Source organism: Gordionus sp. m RMFG-2023, chromosome 1 (assembly GCF_954871325.1).
Source record: "Gordionus sp. m RMFG-2023 chromosome 1, tfGorSpeb1-WG-v2, whole genome shotgun sequence".
In the NCBI taxonomy this organism is placed as follows: domain Eukaryota; kingdom Metazoa; phylum Nematomorpha; class Gordioida; order Chordodea; family Parachordodidae; genus Gordionus; species Gordionus sp. m RMFG-2023.
Genome location: NC_088775.1, coordinates 20,978,129 through 20,992,607, shown reverse-complemented (window position 1 = coordinate 20,992,607; position 14,479 = coordinate 20,978,129). Strand labels below are relative to the sequence as shown.

Below are 14,479 nucleotides of genomic sequence, written 5' to 3'. Positions count from 1 at the left end.
AAAAAAAAAGAAAAGATTTTTACAAAAGGTCATAAGTTACAAAGTAAAAAATATTCAAATTATATATTAACATATAAATAAAGAAAAAAGTGGTGATAATCATTTAAATGATTTTTGAAATCAGTTGTTAATTATAAATTTACTAAACATAATGATTATATTAAGGGTTAGTTATTTTCCTGGTGGTAATTAAGATTATTTCAGACGATAATTTTAAAATTATGGAATTTCGATTGTATTTTATATTTTTTGCTTCAATAACGGCAGAACAACCTAAGCTAAATGTGCCAAGAGTTTTACTGCCATTTAATAGTGGAATAGTTATTAATTTTACCCTTTATGCCAATGAAGGCTGTTATAAATGGTAATGTATTTATTTTTAAATTAATAAATCCTATAAGGTGGTCAACTGCTCCTGATATTGTGGATGTTATCAATACTAACACAGAATGTTCAAAAGAAGTAGTAATAAGTGCTCTTCATAAAAATATGAAAAGATCCTTAGCTAATATATTTGCTCAAGATATATGTATTAATTTAATATAGAATTTATCTAAATTCATAATAGATAATGAATATTTGCTCAAATGTGATGTAATTATAGACCAGATCACTTCACTTGGCATAGTCACTACCACTAGAATATTATACTTAGAAGATGCACCAGAAATTTTTGAAGTTAAAGCTCAAAATAACAAAAGTTTATAGATGAATGATAATCATATCACATTTATTGTAAAGATGATACATTTACTACTTTAGATGGAATAAAATTTATATGGTCTATTACATCAACTGATATTATTGGGTTCATATCATTAAATTTTAAATGATCTCAAATTTATTTATTATAGAATTTCCCAATTTCAAAATTCTTCATATAAAACACCTAATTCCATTACATTTTTAGAAAAAGATGGATTTCATGGTTATATGATTTTAATTGAAGCACATAAAACTGGTTCAGCAACAATTAATGTAAATCTCTTAGATGGTTCTAGAGTAAATTAAATTTTCCATCAATTATATTAGTTTCTCAAAGTCTATTAAATCAGATTCTGTAAAAATATCTGTAATTGCCAATATTGTAATTGAACCACCCAATGATATATTCCTACAACAATATACATATGTTATCATTCATATTTATCAAATGAAGTATAATAAATTGCATGGTTAGTAAAGATATTTTTTTATATTATCATAATGAATATTTAAGAATATTTTTTGGTTTATTGTGCATCCCCTAATTTTTATAATTTTTTTAGTAAACAAAAACATAATGGCTCTAGCTGCATGCCCCTAAAAATGGGGTAAATAGAAAAAAAACTTACCACCATGGTGCAAATAGAATTTATGGGGGTAAGTAGATAAATATAAATTTATAACTTCATCTATGGTGCAAATAGAATTTATAGGGATAAATAGAAAATATATACATATAACTTCATCTATGGTGAAAATAAAATTTATAGGTGTAAATAGAATTTATGGTGGTAAATATAAAAAAATATAAACTTCTTATAATCATTTATTGTGCAAATAGAATTTATGGGGGTAAATATAAAAATATAAACTTCTTATAACCTCATCTATAGTGCCAATATATGGGGGTAAATAGAAAAATATAAACCTATAACTTCATCTATGGTACAAATAGAATTTATGGGGGTAAATAGAAACTATAAACATATAACTATCTATGGTGAAAATAGAATTTATGAGCGTAAATGGAATTAAATAATATTTCTATATTAAGAATACCCTATATTTTATAAATAATTTAAATTCATCAATTATAATTATGTCTAACAGCCATTTTTATTTCTATAACAAAAACAAAAATCAATCACATTGTGTAAATACAGTTAGCGGCATATAATACAAAACCAAATTTTTTTCCAAGGTTATTTTAAAATATTTTCAAAACAAAAAGGTACTTATCAAGACACATATTGCACATGACTGATAAATCATATTTAACATAGGGGTTATTCCAGGGATATGAACCCCAAACCCTCCTGAATCCTTGTATTTTGACTGAACCTGAACCTGGACCCTTTGGTCCAAGGGTTCAAGATGTCATAAAAAAATTTTTTAAAAAAAATATTTTTTTAAAAAAGAATATAAATTTTATTAACCTTTTTTGGTGGAATCATATATTTCTTTGCGTTTTTCTTTCAATTTTCTTCCTGGACTTCCATTTTATTTAGAGATTGATATCATTAGTGTAGGTAATAATATTTTATTATGTGAATTTTTTAATATGGTACTTATAAAAATACGTTGATTATTTTTAAAGTGAATTGTGTAATAATATTTTAATTTAAATGATAATGCACAACACGTTTGTCCTCAATTTGTATGATGCTAGAATGATTATTAAGTTTGAAAGATTTCTGTAATGATTTTATTCATGTGAAGTCATTTTTATTGTTACCAAATAAAGGACCTTACTAGTGTATTAGTTCCTTTAAAAATAACAATACTAAGATTACAATATTTTCATTTGATTTTTATGGCATATGGATTAGATGCCAATTAGATTTAGATAAATTTACAGTTCTTTTTATACAAAATATTAGAAAACATGAAAATTCGAGATCAACAATATTTGCAAAATAGTGTTGTATACTTTTCTATATATTTAGACCCTCGATATCAAGTTTTATTGAATATTGAGCAAAAACAACTTAAGGATTTATGGCATACTCAAAACTCCATTATTTACAATATTTTGGAGGTTACAACTACAACAATACCTACTGGTAGTAGTGATAATAATAATGATTGCAACATTGATGATCTTTAAATTTTACTTTTAGATGAGAAAAAAAAATTAAATTATCATCAGATAGAAAGTAGGATCAAAAAATGCCTATTGCTACTTTAATAGTAAAGTATGCAAAGTTAAGATAATAAATAAGGATATAAATATTTTAAAATTCTGGGAAAAAAATTCTTCAATATATCCAGAATTATATATTTATCTAGAATCTTCATGGCTGTACCGGCATCATAATTTTATAAAGATAACTATCTATTTTAGGTAAGGGTATACGTGAATTTACATGGAAATCTTAAGGATAATATTTTAGAAGACATTATGATTATGCGATTGAATAAAATATTGAAAATATAAATTATCTCATTTTTAAAGTTTTCATTTGTAAACTATGAATATGTATATATGGAAGTATAATAAATAAATGTATGAAAAAAAATCTTATACCAGAACCCTGGACCCGGGTCTTTTCAAGTTTTATTTCTGTACCTGAACTCTGACCGGGACCCTTTTTTTTGTCAAAAGGTTCACAACCAGAGTATATTTTTATATAAATTTTGAAATTTTTTCCAAGCATCCAGTGTAAAATGAGTTTTTAGAATATCAATATCTACGTCGTTATTTCCTAGACATTGCATATCGATTGTTGTTTTAACTAGTATATCATCACTTCACTACAAACTAATATATTGTTTCCAATTTTCTCTATTGCTTTTAATCTATATACTTTGTTTAAAATCCACACATATTTTTCTATTTCTGTGAACGAGACATAAGCCTTATGAATTTCTGATAAAAATATATAAATATTTTATAAAATTAATTTACTGGCAACATTATTACCAATATCTGGTATATTTTCCGAGGACTCTTGTAAAATCTGATTATCTATATAAAAATATAGCCAATAAAAAATAGATATAATAACTTGAATTTATTTTATCCTTTAATAAGAAATCAATTTTCTGTGAATTTTCTGGTTCTGCTATTAAATAAAATAGTGAAAATAATTTTATATAAACTAAAATACCAAATCCTATATCATACTTTCTATAATTTTAACAATTTTTTTTCTGAATTTTTCTTGATAAACCTATAACTATAAGATCCGATTTTTTATGCTTTCCCTGTCTTTTCATCCTGACCAGAAATTTGATATTCATTAATTTCATCTCCATATTTTCTTTATCAAAATTAGTAAAAGAAAATAATATATTATATGATAAACATATCAAATTTAATAGTGAAAATTGCAAATAAGATTTACATTCTTCCTCATTTTGTTGTTTATCTCTATCATTAATGTTATCTGGATTTATAGGAAATTTTATATATTTGAATATAGAATTAAAAATACTTAAGATAATTGATGATATAAGGATGTCACAATCATTAACTTGATTATCTTAATTAAAAATATTATAAAATAAAAATATGATGAAAATAAATAAATGATTTTAATATGAAAATACCAATCTCATGTGCAGAGGCAGCCAAACATAAGAAAGATCAGATGGGACATTAGAAGGTTCTGAAATAAAATAAATAAAAATATATAAAAGATTTTAATATTTTGGAAATACCTATCTCATGAGGAAAGGCAGCCGAATCTTAGGGAAGATCAGATGTGACATCAGGGTCTGAAATAAAATAAATAAAAATATAATGAAAATTTATAAAAGATTTTAATAATTTGAAAATACCACTCGAATAGGAAGATCACATGGGACTAGTGTTGTTAAAAACTCAATATTTTAGCCAAAGAAATATTGCCTAAGGCTCCAGATTTCGCTAATAAATGTCTAAACCTTTGTGCCATCTATGAAAAAAATATTCAGGCTTGAGTAATATTTTTCTGGATAAAATATTGAGTTAGCCGTTTTTAAAAATCAGCTCAAATCGAGCCGTTTAACAACACTACATGGGATATTAGAAAGGTCTGAAATAAAATATAATGAAAATATATAAAAATTTTAAATATTTTTTAAATACCTATCTAGTATCGAGAGCCAAATCTGATGGTATAACATAGAATAATACATCATCTTGATTACATTTACCCATAATGTCAATTTGTTTTTCTATAAATTCGAATTTATCCTGTGGGAGATGGGAATATATTGAGCTTGTGAAGTAAGTTTTTGATAAATTTTATTATATTTTTCTTGTTGTGATATATTCTGGGAATAATTTTTAATGTATGAGTATTTATGGAGGTACCAGATGGGCACATTGGCAAATTTTCTAGGCCACATGAGATAGTATAGGCTTTAGTCCATCTTCTGCTGCACAGATCTGTCTAAATTATAAGAAGCACACAGAGCCATTATATGCCTACATGGCAGGAGCATTGTGGATAGATAACCACATGTATATTTATCTGATGATACATTTATAATAATCCTAGTGTCATATATCTCCACGGGTGAGAATACATTGTTACCATGATCAGGAATTTTGACTAATGTACTCTCAACAATTTTATCTATAATTTTTTTGAAGGCATATGTTGTTAATAAGTCTCTGTATCTTTGCTCAGGAGAAAGCATATGTAAATATAGACTCTAATATTATTCACTACTGTTTTATATATTTTTTTAAAGTCCATAGAATTTACAATGGCTGACATATCTTTGAAAAAACTATTTAAGGTTTAGAATTTTGTAATAATCTTTTTGAATTTTTGATTTATTGATTCGGCTAGCAAAACCGCTAACAGAGATAAACCCTTCTTGGTAGCGATTATTTGTGGCATTATAAAAATGAGGCACAGACGTATGGAATCCAATCACCTATTCTATTTTGATATGATTCCAATTTGTATAATAATATTTTTTGAACAATTGGAAGGTTCAAAAAAATAAGACTTGTATATAGATTATTATATTCCATATCAGAACGTGCATAAACTAATTTTTGTAAAATACTCAAAACTAATATAACAATCTCTCCTGTTATATTTAATTTGGTAGTAGTTATTTCTCTCCTAAAGCTACACATAACATGAAATATTCAAATCTATATGTTTGCATTAGGAAAACTTTCAAATAAGACCTGACTATCAGCTAGATCCTTATCCCCTATAATTACCTTAATTTGGCCTGCATCATTATATTTTTTAAGGATATCACAGAAATTTTTACAAAGTAATACCCTTCTAACAAGCCACAGAGCAGCTATTTGGGATTTTCCATGGCTGTCTATTATTAGTAGGATAAAAAGTGGCATTCCTATAAGAATAAATTTTTTATATTAAAACATTGAAATTAATATTTTAGCATTACATAAAATTCATTATAAAGAAAAATGCCATATTAATTAAAAAAATATATAATCTATTTTATCTAACCTACATTTATAATGAGATTATATATTTGTATGTTGCATCAATAAATAGAACATCTTGGTAAAATATGTTCATCAATTGATTGTTTTCTTCTATTTCAACTATTGCTACCTTTTCCTGTTTTAATGATCAATAACACTGAGAAGTATATTAGTTGATGGCTTGTTAAGGTTACTCCTTATATTGTGGATATCTTTTAAGGTTATCATTTTGACCTGTTTTCAAAATGACTTCCTGAATTTGACTATTACCTTTTATAGATAAAAATTGCTCAACAAATTGTTTTGTTGGTGACAATTTTCTCTGCTTTGGTAACATTTAAAATGTTTTTTCATCTAGATATTTTAAAATGTATAATTATATCAATATAATGAATCTAACTTAGCTCATGGTTTATGATTTTCATCAAATTTGCATATAGCTAAATGGTATCCTGTAGCTTTCTCTTTAGGAGTCCTAATTTGAACCTATACTCTTTATGTTGGCTATGTGTTTTTTTAATGCCCAGAGATATCATCCCTCTTTAGTGTAAGGAGGTTTGAATATCAGACTTATAGATGACAATATTGGTTTTGTTTTTCATAAGTTGATATACCTTTATTTAAGATCAACTATTGAGTAAAACTTGGCATTCACCTACAAATAAAACATAACAAAAGGGTGTGGGAGAATATTTTAATAACCGTAAAAATAAATTGGTTGGAAATTCAAAATATGGAGCATATAGCCTTAGGGAAACATTAAGTAGTGCTAAATTACCTTGATTAAATTTCTTATATGTTTAAGTATTTTCTTTTACTATTTATCAATAATTAAATTTTTAACCTGTTAAATACTAAGGTATCAAAAACAAAAAACTTTTTAAAAATTAATCATTATTTGTATTGTATAAACATTTATATATCAAAATTTCAAGAAAAATTATATATATAAGATTTCTTTAATGTTCCAGTTGAAATAATTTTTAACATTTTTTATTTAAGAATCAGTACATCACATTTATCACGCATATGTGTTGAATTTATCTAACAATTTGCAATGACCTTGATGGCTAACCTTAATTGGCATATGATTTTTCTCTGGGTATAACTAAAATAAGATTTCCCGTAAACAAAAAATCCCCTATTAAAGTAGCAGATATTATATAAAAACATGAATTCCAATTTAGCTCATCAGTATAATTTAGAAGATGTTTTTTTTTAATTTGAAAAAAAAAAACTAGTAAATTAGTAGAAAAACAAAAAAACATTTTTTTTCATGACTAAAATATAAATACCCACAAGAATCCTTGCTAATTATGGAAAATTAAAATAGATAAAAACTTGTCTAATTTGAATTTTAAATATTCGATAAAAAGGGTAGGGTTAAAATCAAAAGGTTAGAGATTATATGGGTTAAAATTAAAAGGTTAGAGAGATAATAAGGTTAAAATTGAAAAAGTTTCAGTGTTATAAATTAAGGCTAGCGAGATATGAGTCAAAATTCTAAATTTATAGGCCCAGCCTGGTTGAAATTTCGTTTTGTCTGGCCCATCCAAATTTGTACCCAGCCCAACTCGTTTCCAATTTTTTAAAATAAGATTACCCAGTCCAGCCCAATTTTTTAAAATTCTGAAATATCCTAGGAAAAATAAATAATAATATTGAGAATTTAGGTTTCATGAACCGAGTACTGGGCCGCACATTGCGAATTTCTAATATGGTCATGTAATTTGAGTGAAAGGATTTAATATTTGATTTTAACAAGAATTTTTACATTTTTTATATTACATTAGATGGTAATATCATTATTTTTTGATAAATTTTAAATACCTTTTATTTTCAATTAGAAATAGATATGGAAACTACCGATGAATACATATTAAAATTTTTAGAGGGTCAACTGATTTGCTCTCTAGATGAAAATTCTGTGAAGATATTTGGAAATAAATTAGGAACTTGTATTATAAATTTGGAAGACCATAGTTTATTTTTAATCAAATAAATTGATTTATTATATTTTGCATTATTAATCATGTAGCAGTTGATCTTAAAGAAAGCCATCTACCATCAATAATCGTTCATGTGGTAAAAACTGAATCATTGAGTAAATTTCCAATTACTTTCGAAATATTATGCGATATTTTTTAAATAAAATTACATATCTTTTATGTAGTTAAGTAAAAAAAAGGCTAAACATTTTTTTTAATTGTAGAAATCAAACTTATATTGAATAAAAAGCTTAATGTATTGTAAAATAAAAAACAGAAGAATAGCTCAGACCTTTATTCAAGATAAATTTTAAATGTTGATAATCATAAATTATCTTAGTCTTTTATTTATGAGAAGATATTGCATGTGTAGTTTCCAAGCTCTACATCAAATCTTTTTCTAAGTTAAGTCTGTCCTAATAAATTTTTCAGTCTCGGTAAAAAAAACACCAAAGAGGTCTAGCAAGCCATGTTAGATTTACAGGGGTCCAAATTAGAAATCTGGTGGTTGGCTAAACATTTTAAAATTTTTGCGAGTAAGCGGGTTAAAGATATTTTTAAAACACGGATAGGCAGACGAAGTTGAAATATTTTATGGGCCAAATGAGAAGAACGGTGAACTTGAGTTTATTGTAAAAATAAAAATAAAAAAAATGATAAGTTTATGGGGATACGTGAGGATTCTGATTTTACAATTGCAATTTTTATTACATTTATGGACTATTTTTAATTTTTAAATGATTTTACCAGAGATATTCAACATGTGCTATTTGTCCTAAGATTTTTAGATAATTTTATCAATAACTTTTGAATGACGAATATCTGATATTCATAAGGTTGTTATGCCCTATACATTTATCAGACTTTTCAAATTTATAAATCACTTTTGGAGATGATTAAAATTAAGTTTTCTCAGATGAGGTGATTGTAAAAATCTTATTTTTATATTCCCGAATAAATACATTTTATTCATCAACTACCATCTTGAAAGGGAAAAATCGCAATCCGCCCTGTGAATCTTTTAAAAATTATACAATCAGCCTAAAAACTTTATCTGCATATATATTTTTTTAATATCTCAATGTATTTTTTTTTAAAATAAAAATATTTACTATATTTTGCAGGATAATTTTTAAGTGCAAAATTACACCGAAGATTTTTATAACTAACATTATGAGGATTAAATAATATATGAGAAAAAAATGTATTGGCCTATACCCGGTGTCATGTTTTAATAATATGTTTTCATCTTTATATTTAAAAGCCTTGTCAATATATCCAGGAGATATTTGGGTGCTAGAAGTTGGCCGAACTTACAGAATTGCTACGAATTTACATGATGAAAATGGAAATAAAATATATCCTTCAGAAGTAATTACTAATTTCTCACATCTCATAATTAAAAAAATTACGAAAGAATATTCGGATCTCGTTGATTGAAAGTGGCAATAATATTTTAACTGTATCCAATAAAACTACCAATGGTGCAATTCATTATATCAAACCGAACGTCAAAGGAACTACTTTTATAATTTCCGAATTTTATACCATAGCGGAATGTGTAACCAATATTTTTTAAATCAAAATTATTTTTAGTCCAATTTTTCTTATATTTTTTTATAGAACTGGAAGGCCATATCAATTACCCCAGTCAGTGTACAACAAGTGATTGAAGTTTTTGATCCTATAAAAATATTACCTAAGAGGGCAGTTATACCCTATGACCCCATTGGTAATGGAGTTTATCAGATATATTTTAAGGTGAATGTTGATTATTTAACTAACATATTAAATAAATAATATTAATTGATTTAGGCATTTGGCGGCAGTGGAAATTATAATTGGAGGAGTACGAACACTAGTTTAGCAATGGTAAATCAAAATGGGATGGCAACCGTCCAATCATGTTTAGGTGAAAGTACTATAGTTACTTCTGATCAAAAAAATCCTATCAATTTAGCTACCGGAATGGTATTATTTTTTCTTCTTTACTTTTTATAGATTTTAAAAAGCAATAATATTTAAATAAACCATGCTATTCGTTATTTCGTTTAAAACCACTATCCAGGGATGTGAACCCTTCGACAAAAAAAAGGGTCCAGGTACGGGTACAGGAATAAAATTTAAAAGGACTCGGGTTCGGGTTTGGGGAACATAAAAATAATGACTCAAAATAAGATTTTTTTTTATTCATTTATTATTATACTTCAATATATTCATATTCATAATTTACAAATGAAAAATTTAAAAATGAAATAATTTATATTTTAAATATTTTATTCTCGCACAATCATAATATTTTTAAAATATCATCCTTGAGATTTCCACGTAAAGTAGACAAAATATATTTCAAAGATGAAAATTCACGTTCTACCCTTACCTAAAATAGATAGTTATCTTTATAAAATTATTGTACTTGTGTCGCCGGTACAGCCATGAAGATTCTAGATAAGATATATAATTCTGGATATATTGAAGAATTTTCTTCCCAGAATTTTAAAATATTTATATCCTTATTTATTCTCTTAACTTATGAGAACTTTACTATTAAAGATGCAATGGGCATTTTTTGATCTTCCTTTCTATCTTATGATAATTTGATTTTTTTTATTATCTAAAAGTAAAATTTAAAGATCATCAATGTTGCAATCATTATTATTATAACTACTACCAGTAGGTATTGTCGTAGTCTCCAATATATTGTAAATATGGAGTTTTGCTTATGCCATAAATCCTTAAGATGGTCTTTAGCCATTTGTTTTTGCTCAATACTCAATAAAACTTGTCTAAATATATAGAAGCGTATACAGCACTATTTTGCAAATATTGTTGCTCTCGAATTTTCATGTTTTCTAATATTTCATATAAAAAGGACTGTAAATTTTTCTAAATCTAATCGGCATCTAATCCATATGCCTTAAAAATAAAAATAATTGTTCTGATTGAAATCTTAATATTGTTATTTTTAAAGGAACTAATACACTAGTAAGGTCCTTTATTTGGCACCAATCATCTTCCGACAAAATGACTTCACATGCTCCTATAATAAAATCATTACAGAAATCTTTCAAACTTAATAATCGTTCTAGCATCATACAAATTGAGGATCAACGTGTTATGCATTATCATTTAAATTAAAATATTATTACTTGTACTACAAAATAATTCACTTTCATAATAATCAACGTATTTCTATAACATCACATATTAATAAATTTACATAATAAAATATTATTCCACTGAGAAATAATTTATGATACCAATCTCAAAATAAAATGGAAGTCCAGGAAGAAAATTGAAAAAAACGCGAAGATAAAATAAATGATTCCACAAAAAAATAATAAAATTTAAAAAAATTTATATTATTTTTTAAAAAATATTTTTATTTTTAAATTTTTTTATGATACTTAGAACCCCTGGACCCTCCACTTTTAAAAAGGGCCCGGGTTTGGGTTATGCCAAAATACAAGGGTTCGGGTTCACATCCCTGCTTAAATTATTTTAAAAATAATTAAAATCGAAATACATTCCAGATGCAATTAGTCTGATTTGATAAGCTCGTCTCGTGGCCAGCTTCATTTGGGGCTCAAAAGTTAATAATGTATCTAACCTGAGATCGCCTTATCTCTATATTGTTCTTGGGTGAAACTTAAGTTTGATTTCTAGAATCGTTTGGGCTGCTTTGTTCTTTATTATTTTATATATTTGAATTAGATATCTTGTCGAGGATCACTTGATGTTATATAGGTTTAATTAATTAAAATTGAAACTTATATTTAATAATTTGATCTAGCGGTTATTTAGATGTGTCACTTATATCCTTGAAAAAGGACTGAGAGTGTTTGAATAGAGGCTATTAAGAATTTGACTAATCGCAGTGTCTATAACTGCCGCTTTTTGCCATCTTGTTAAAATTTTATAGGGTGATCATTATATTGTTAGTAGGTATTTTTACCTGTAAAGCTTTATTTAAAAGCTTTGATTTAGCTATCTTGCGGATTAGAGCCTTACTTTTGCTTAATTTTTTTAATAGGCCGGATTTGTGTCTGAAAATATATGACATAGTAAATGATGTTTTCTCTTGTTTTATCAAAATAATATGAATATTAGAAATAATCTGTGATCGACAAGGTAATTAATGATTTTTGCTTCACTTATCTTTATAAAAATACGTTTAATATATATTTTTTAATCTAAAAATTTCGGGGCTCTGGCCTATTGGGCTCGGGACGCATTGAGCTGAAATTTTAAAAATATTTTAGGCCGAGCTTGTACTGAAAAGTTTGAATTTGCAGGGCTCTAGATGGGGCCGTCATTATGTGACGCCATTGTATATTTTGTTTAAATATTAGATTAGACATCTTATTGCATGATTTGAAATCAAAGTCTGCTCAGGTTTCAAATATCCAGGAATTTCAATCAATTGGGCTTAAAGATTATGAATAAGGGTTGATGCCAGATCTTCTTGTATTTTCGAGTTAAGGAGCATACACTATATTTTATAAAACTGGTTATAGTAGAGATCGAACAATTAGGCCTCTTTTATAGTAAACACGTATCACTCAAGTGATGCCACATGTATCGCAGGGTATTTTTCAAAAGCAAGCGAATAATAGATAAAATTTATAATGCCCGATCGCTATAGATTTATAAATTTTACTTATTATTTGCTTGCTTTTGAAAAATACCAACGATACTTGTCACATTCCCTGAGCGATCTGCCCTTATATAAACGAGGCCAGGATCATTTTCTATATTTCTCAAGAATTATTCTTATCCATGTTCAGGTCGATAACCATTCTATTTAGGTCACAGGGTGATTAACTATATATTAAGGAGTTCAGGCATTAGACAATATGCACTCTATATTTGAATTATTTATACAATAATTAAATATTTTTATTGTACATCATATAGAACAGTGACCCTATGCTTTGGAGGACAGTATAATTTTGAAATAGTTTAATTTAGCCTTGTTCATAACATTTAAGAATGACTAATTCTTTTATTTTTATTATTACTGCTATTGCATGTCTCACAGCATTAATATTATTAATACCTAATTTTCTAATATTTGCATGCTTTATTAATCCAAAATATAACATCTTTAAAGTGTTATTTGCACGCTAATTATCATGATAACGAAAATCTTAAAATTGAATGAATACATGGAAGCTTTATAATTGATAAGTTTATATTTTAATCCATTAATTGAATTATTCACAACAAATAACTAACTGAGCACTATTGCTAGGAATTTTAATTGGTAATTGGTGCTGAACGATAACGTAATTTTTTAAAAAATTAAAAATACCTGTATTTGGTTTATAATGTAAACAATCTTACAATTTTTATTCATTTAAAATATCCTCACAAACCAAAAATGAGGCGCCTTCATTTTAACAAAACTTCTTAAAATGAAAAGTACTCGTTTAATTTAATATTCGACAAATCATTTTATAATTACAATTTAATTTCTAAATTAATATAAATTGTAGAAAACATATTTTAAAATTTCATCTATTCATTAGAGGGGCATACATTTATTTAGGAGGTCTGACCGGAAATACCCTCCCCCCCCCCAATAATGCAGTCATTTATTATTAGAAGATTTGCTATTGACGAATAATAAAGTTAATTGATGAGTGATTTTAATATAAAACATACTTGGGTTTATAAAATTATTAATCGCGATTATAATTGTATATTTATATAGATCCTCGTATTGTTGCCTCACAAAGTAAATTTCTTAGAATCACGAATAGAAACGTTTGTAAATGAGAGTCTCATTTTGTACCTTAAAATAACGGGCCTTATGATTAATGAAAGTTTGATTTTATTATTATTATTCATTCATATTATTTTCATCATAAATAGGCGAAGAAATTCCTTATACTGATTGCCGAAACTTTGCCATGAATATTTTTATAGCAGACCCCAATATTTTTCAAATAGTGGAAGGTGTTTTATTTAAATAGTTGTGTTTTATATTTTGATTTAGGATACATAGACTTGGAAAATGATAGTTCTCACTTGAATGACTCTTGTAGAAGCATTAAAGTCAGAGCCATATCAAATGGATATACAAAACTATCTGTTTCCTATAAATACTTGCCTTTAAATATATATTTGCAAAGTTCGATAACTATAGCCGCTTATAAACCATTAAATGTAAGTAGGATACAGAGTTGGGCAGGTCCTCGAAAAATTTTAAATATTTGTAAAAAAAGAACCTTAGTTACAGACACTGGTATCTTTAGAAATATCAAAAAGATACAGATACTTGAATATTTTACTAAATGGAAGGATTATAAATACAATACTATTTATAAAATGATCATTATCTATTAAATTTTTTATTTATGAAGAACATAACATA

At 26.2% G+C, this 14,479-nt stretch overlaps 1 protein-coding gene across 1 annotated transcript in view; it reads left to right on the top strand.

Moving 5' to 3' along the window:
* Nucleotides 1–217: 217 nt before the first annotated feature.
* LOC135922793 (nuclear pore membrane glycoprotein 210-like) overlaps nucleotides 218–14,479 on the top strand; it is a 33,172-nt gene continuing 18,910 nt past the window's right edge. Inside the window, exons 1-16 of the mRNA XM_065457273.1 lie at nucleotides 218–364; nucleotides 402–529; nucleotides 569–700; nucleotides 742–808; nucleotides 855–1,002; nucleotides 1,293–1,362; nucleotides 7,960–8,094; nucleotides 8,151–8,216; nucleotides 9,365–9,471; nucleotides 9,518–9,661; nucleotides 9,724–9,861; nucleotides 9,916–10,071; nucleotides 13,018–13,044; nucleotides 13,817–13,928; nucleotides 13,978–14,061; nucleotides 14,102–14,271. Coding sequence (XP_065313345.1) covers nucleotides 222–364; nucleotides 402–529; nucleotides 569–700; nucleotides 742–808; nucleotides 855–1,002; nucleotides 1,293–1,362; nucleotides 7,960–8,094; nucleotides 8,151–8,216; nucleotides 9,365–9,471; nucleotides 9,518–9,661; nucleotides 9,724–9,861; nucleotides 9,916–10,071; nucleotides 13,018–13,044; nucleotides 13,817–13,928; nucleotides 13,978–14,061; nucleotides 14,102–14,271 — 1,827 coding nt within the window. The 5' untranslated portion in view covers nucleotides 218–221. The remainder of the gene's footprint in view (nucleotides 365–401; nucleotides 530–568; nucleotides 701–741; nucleotides 809–854; nucleotides 1,003–1,292; nucleotides 1,363–7,959; nucleotides 8,095–8,150; nucleotides 8,217–9,364; nucleotides 9,472–9,517; nucleotides 9,662–9,723; nucleotides 9,862–9,915; nucleotides 10,072–13,017; nucleotides 13,045–13,816; nucleotides 13,929–13,977; nucleotides 14,062–14,101; nucleotides 14,272–14,479) is intronic.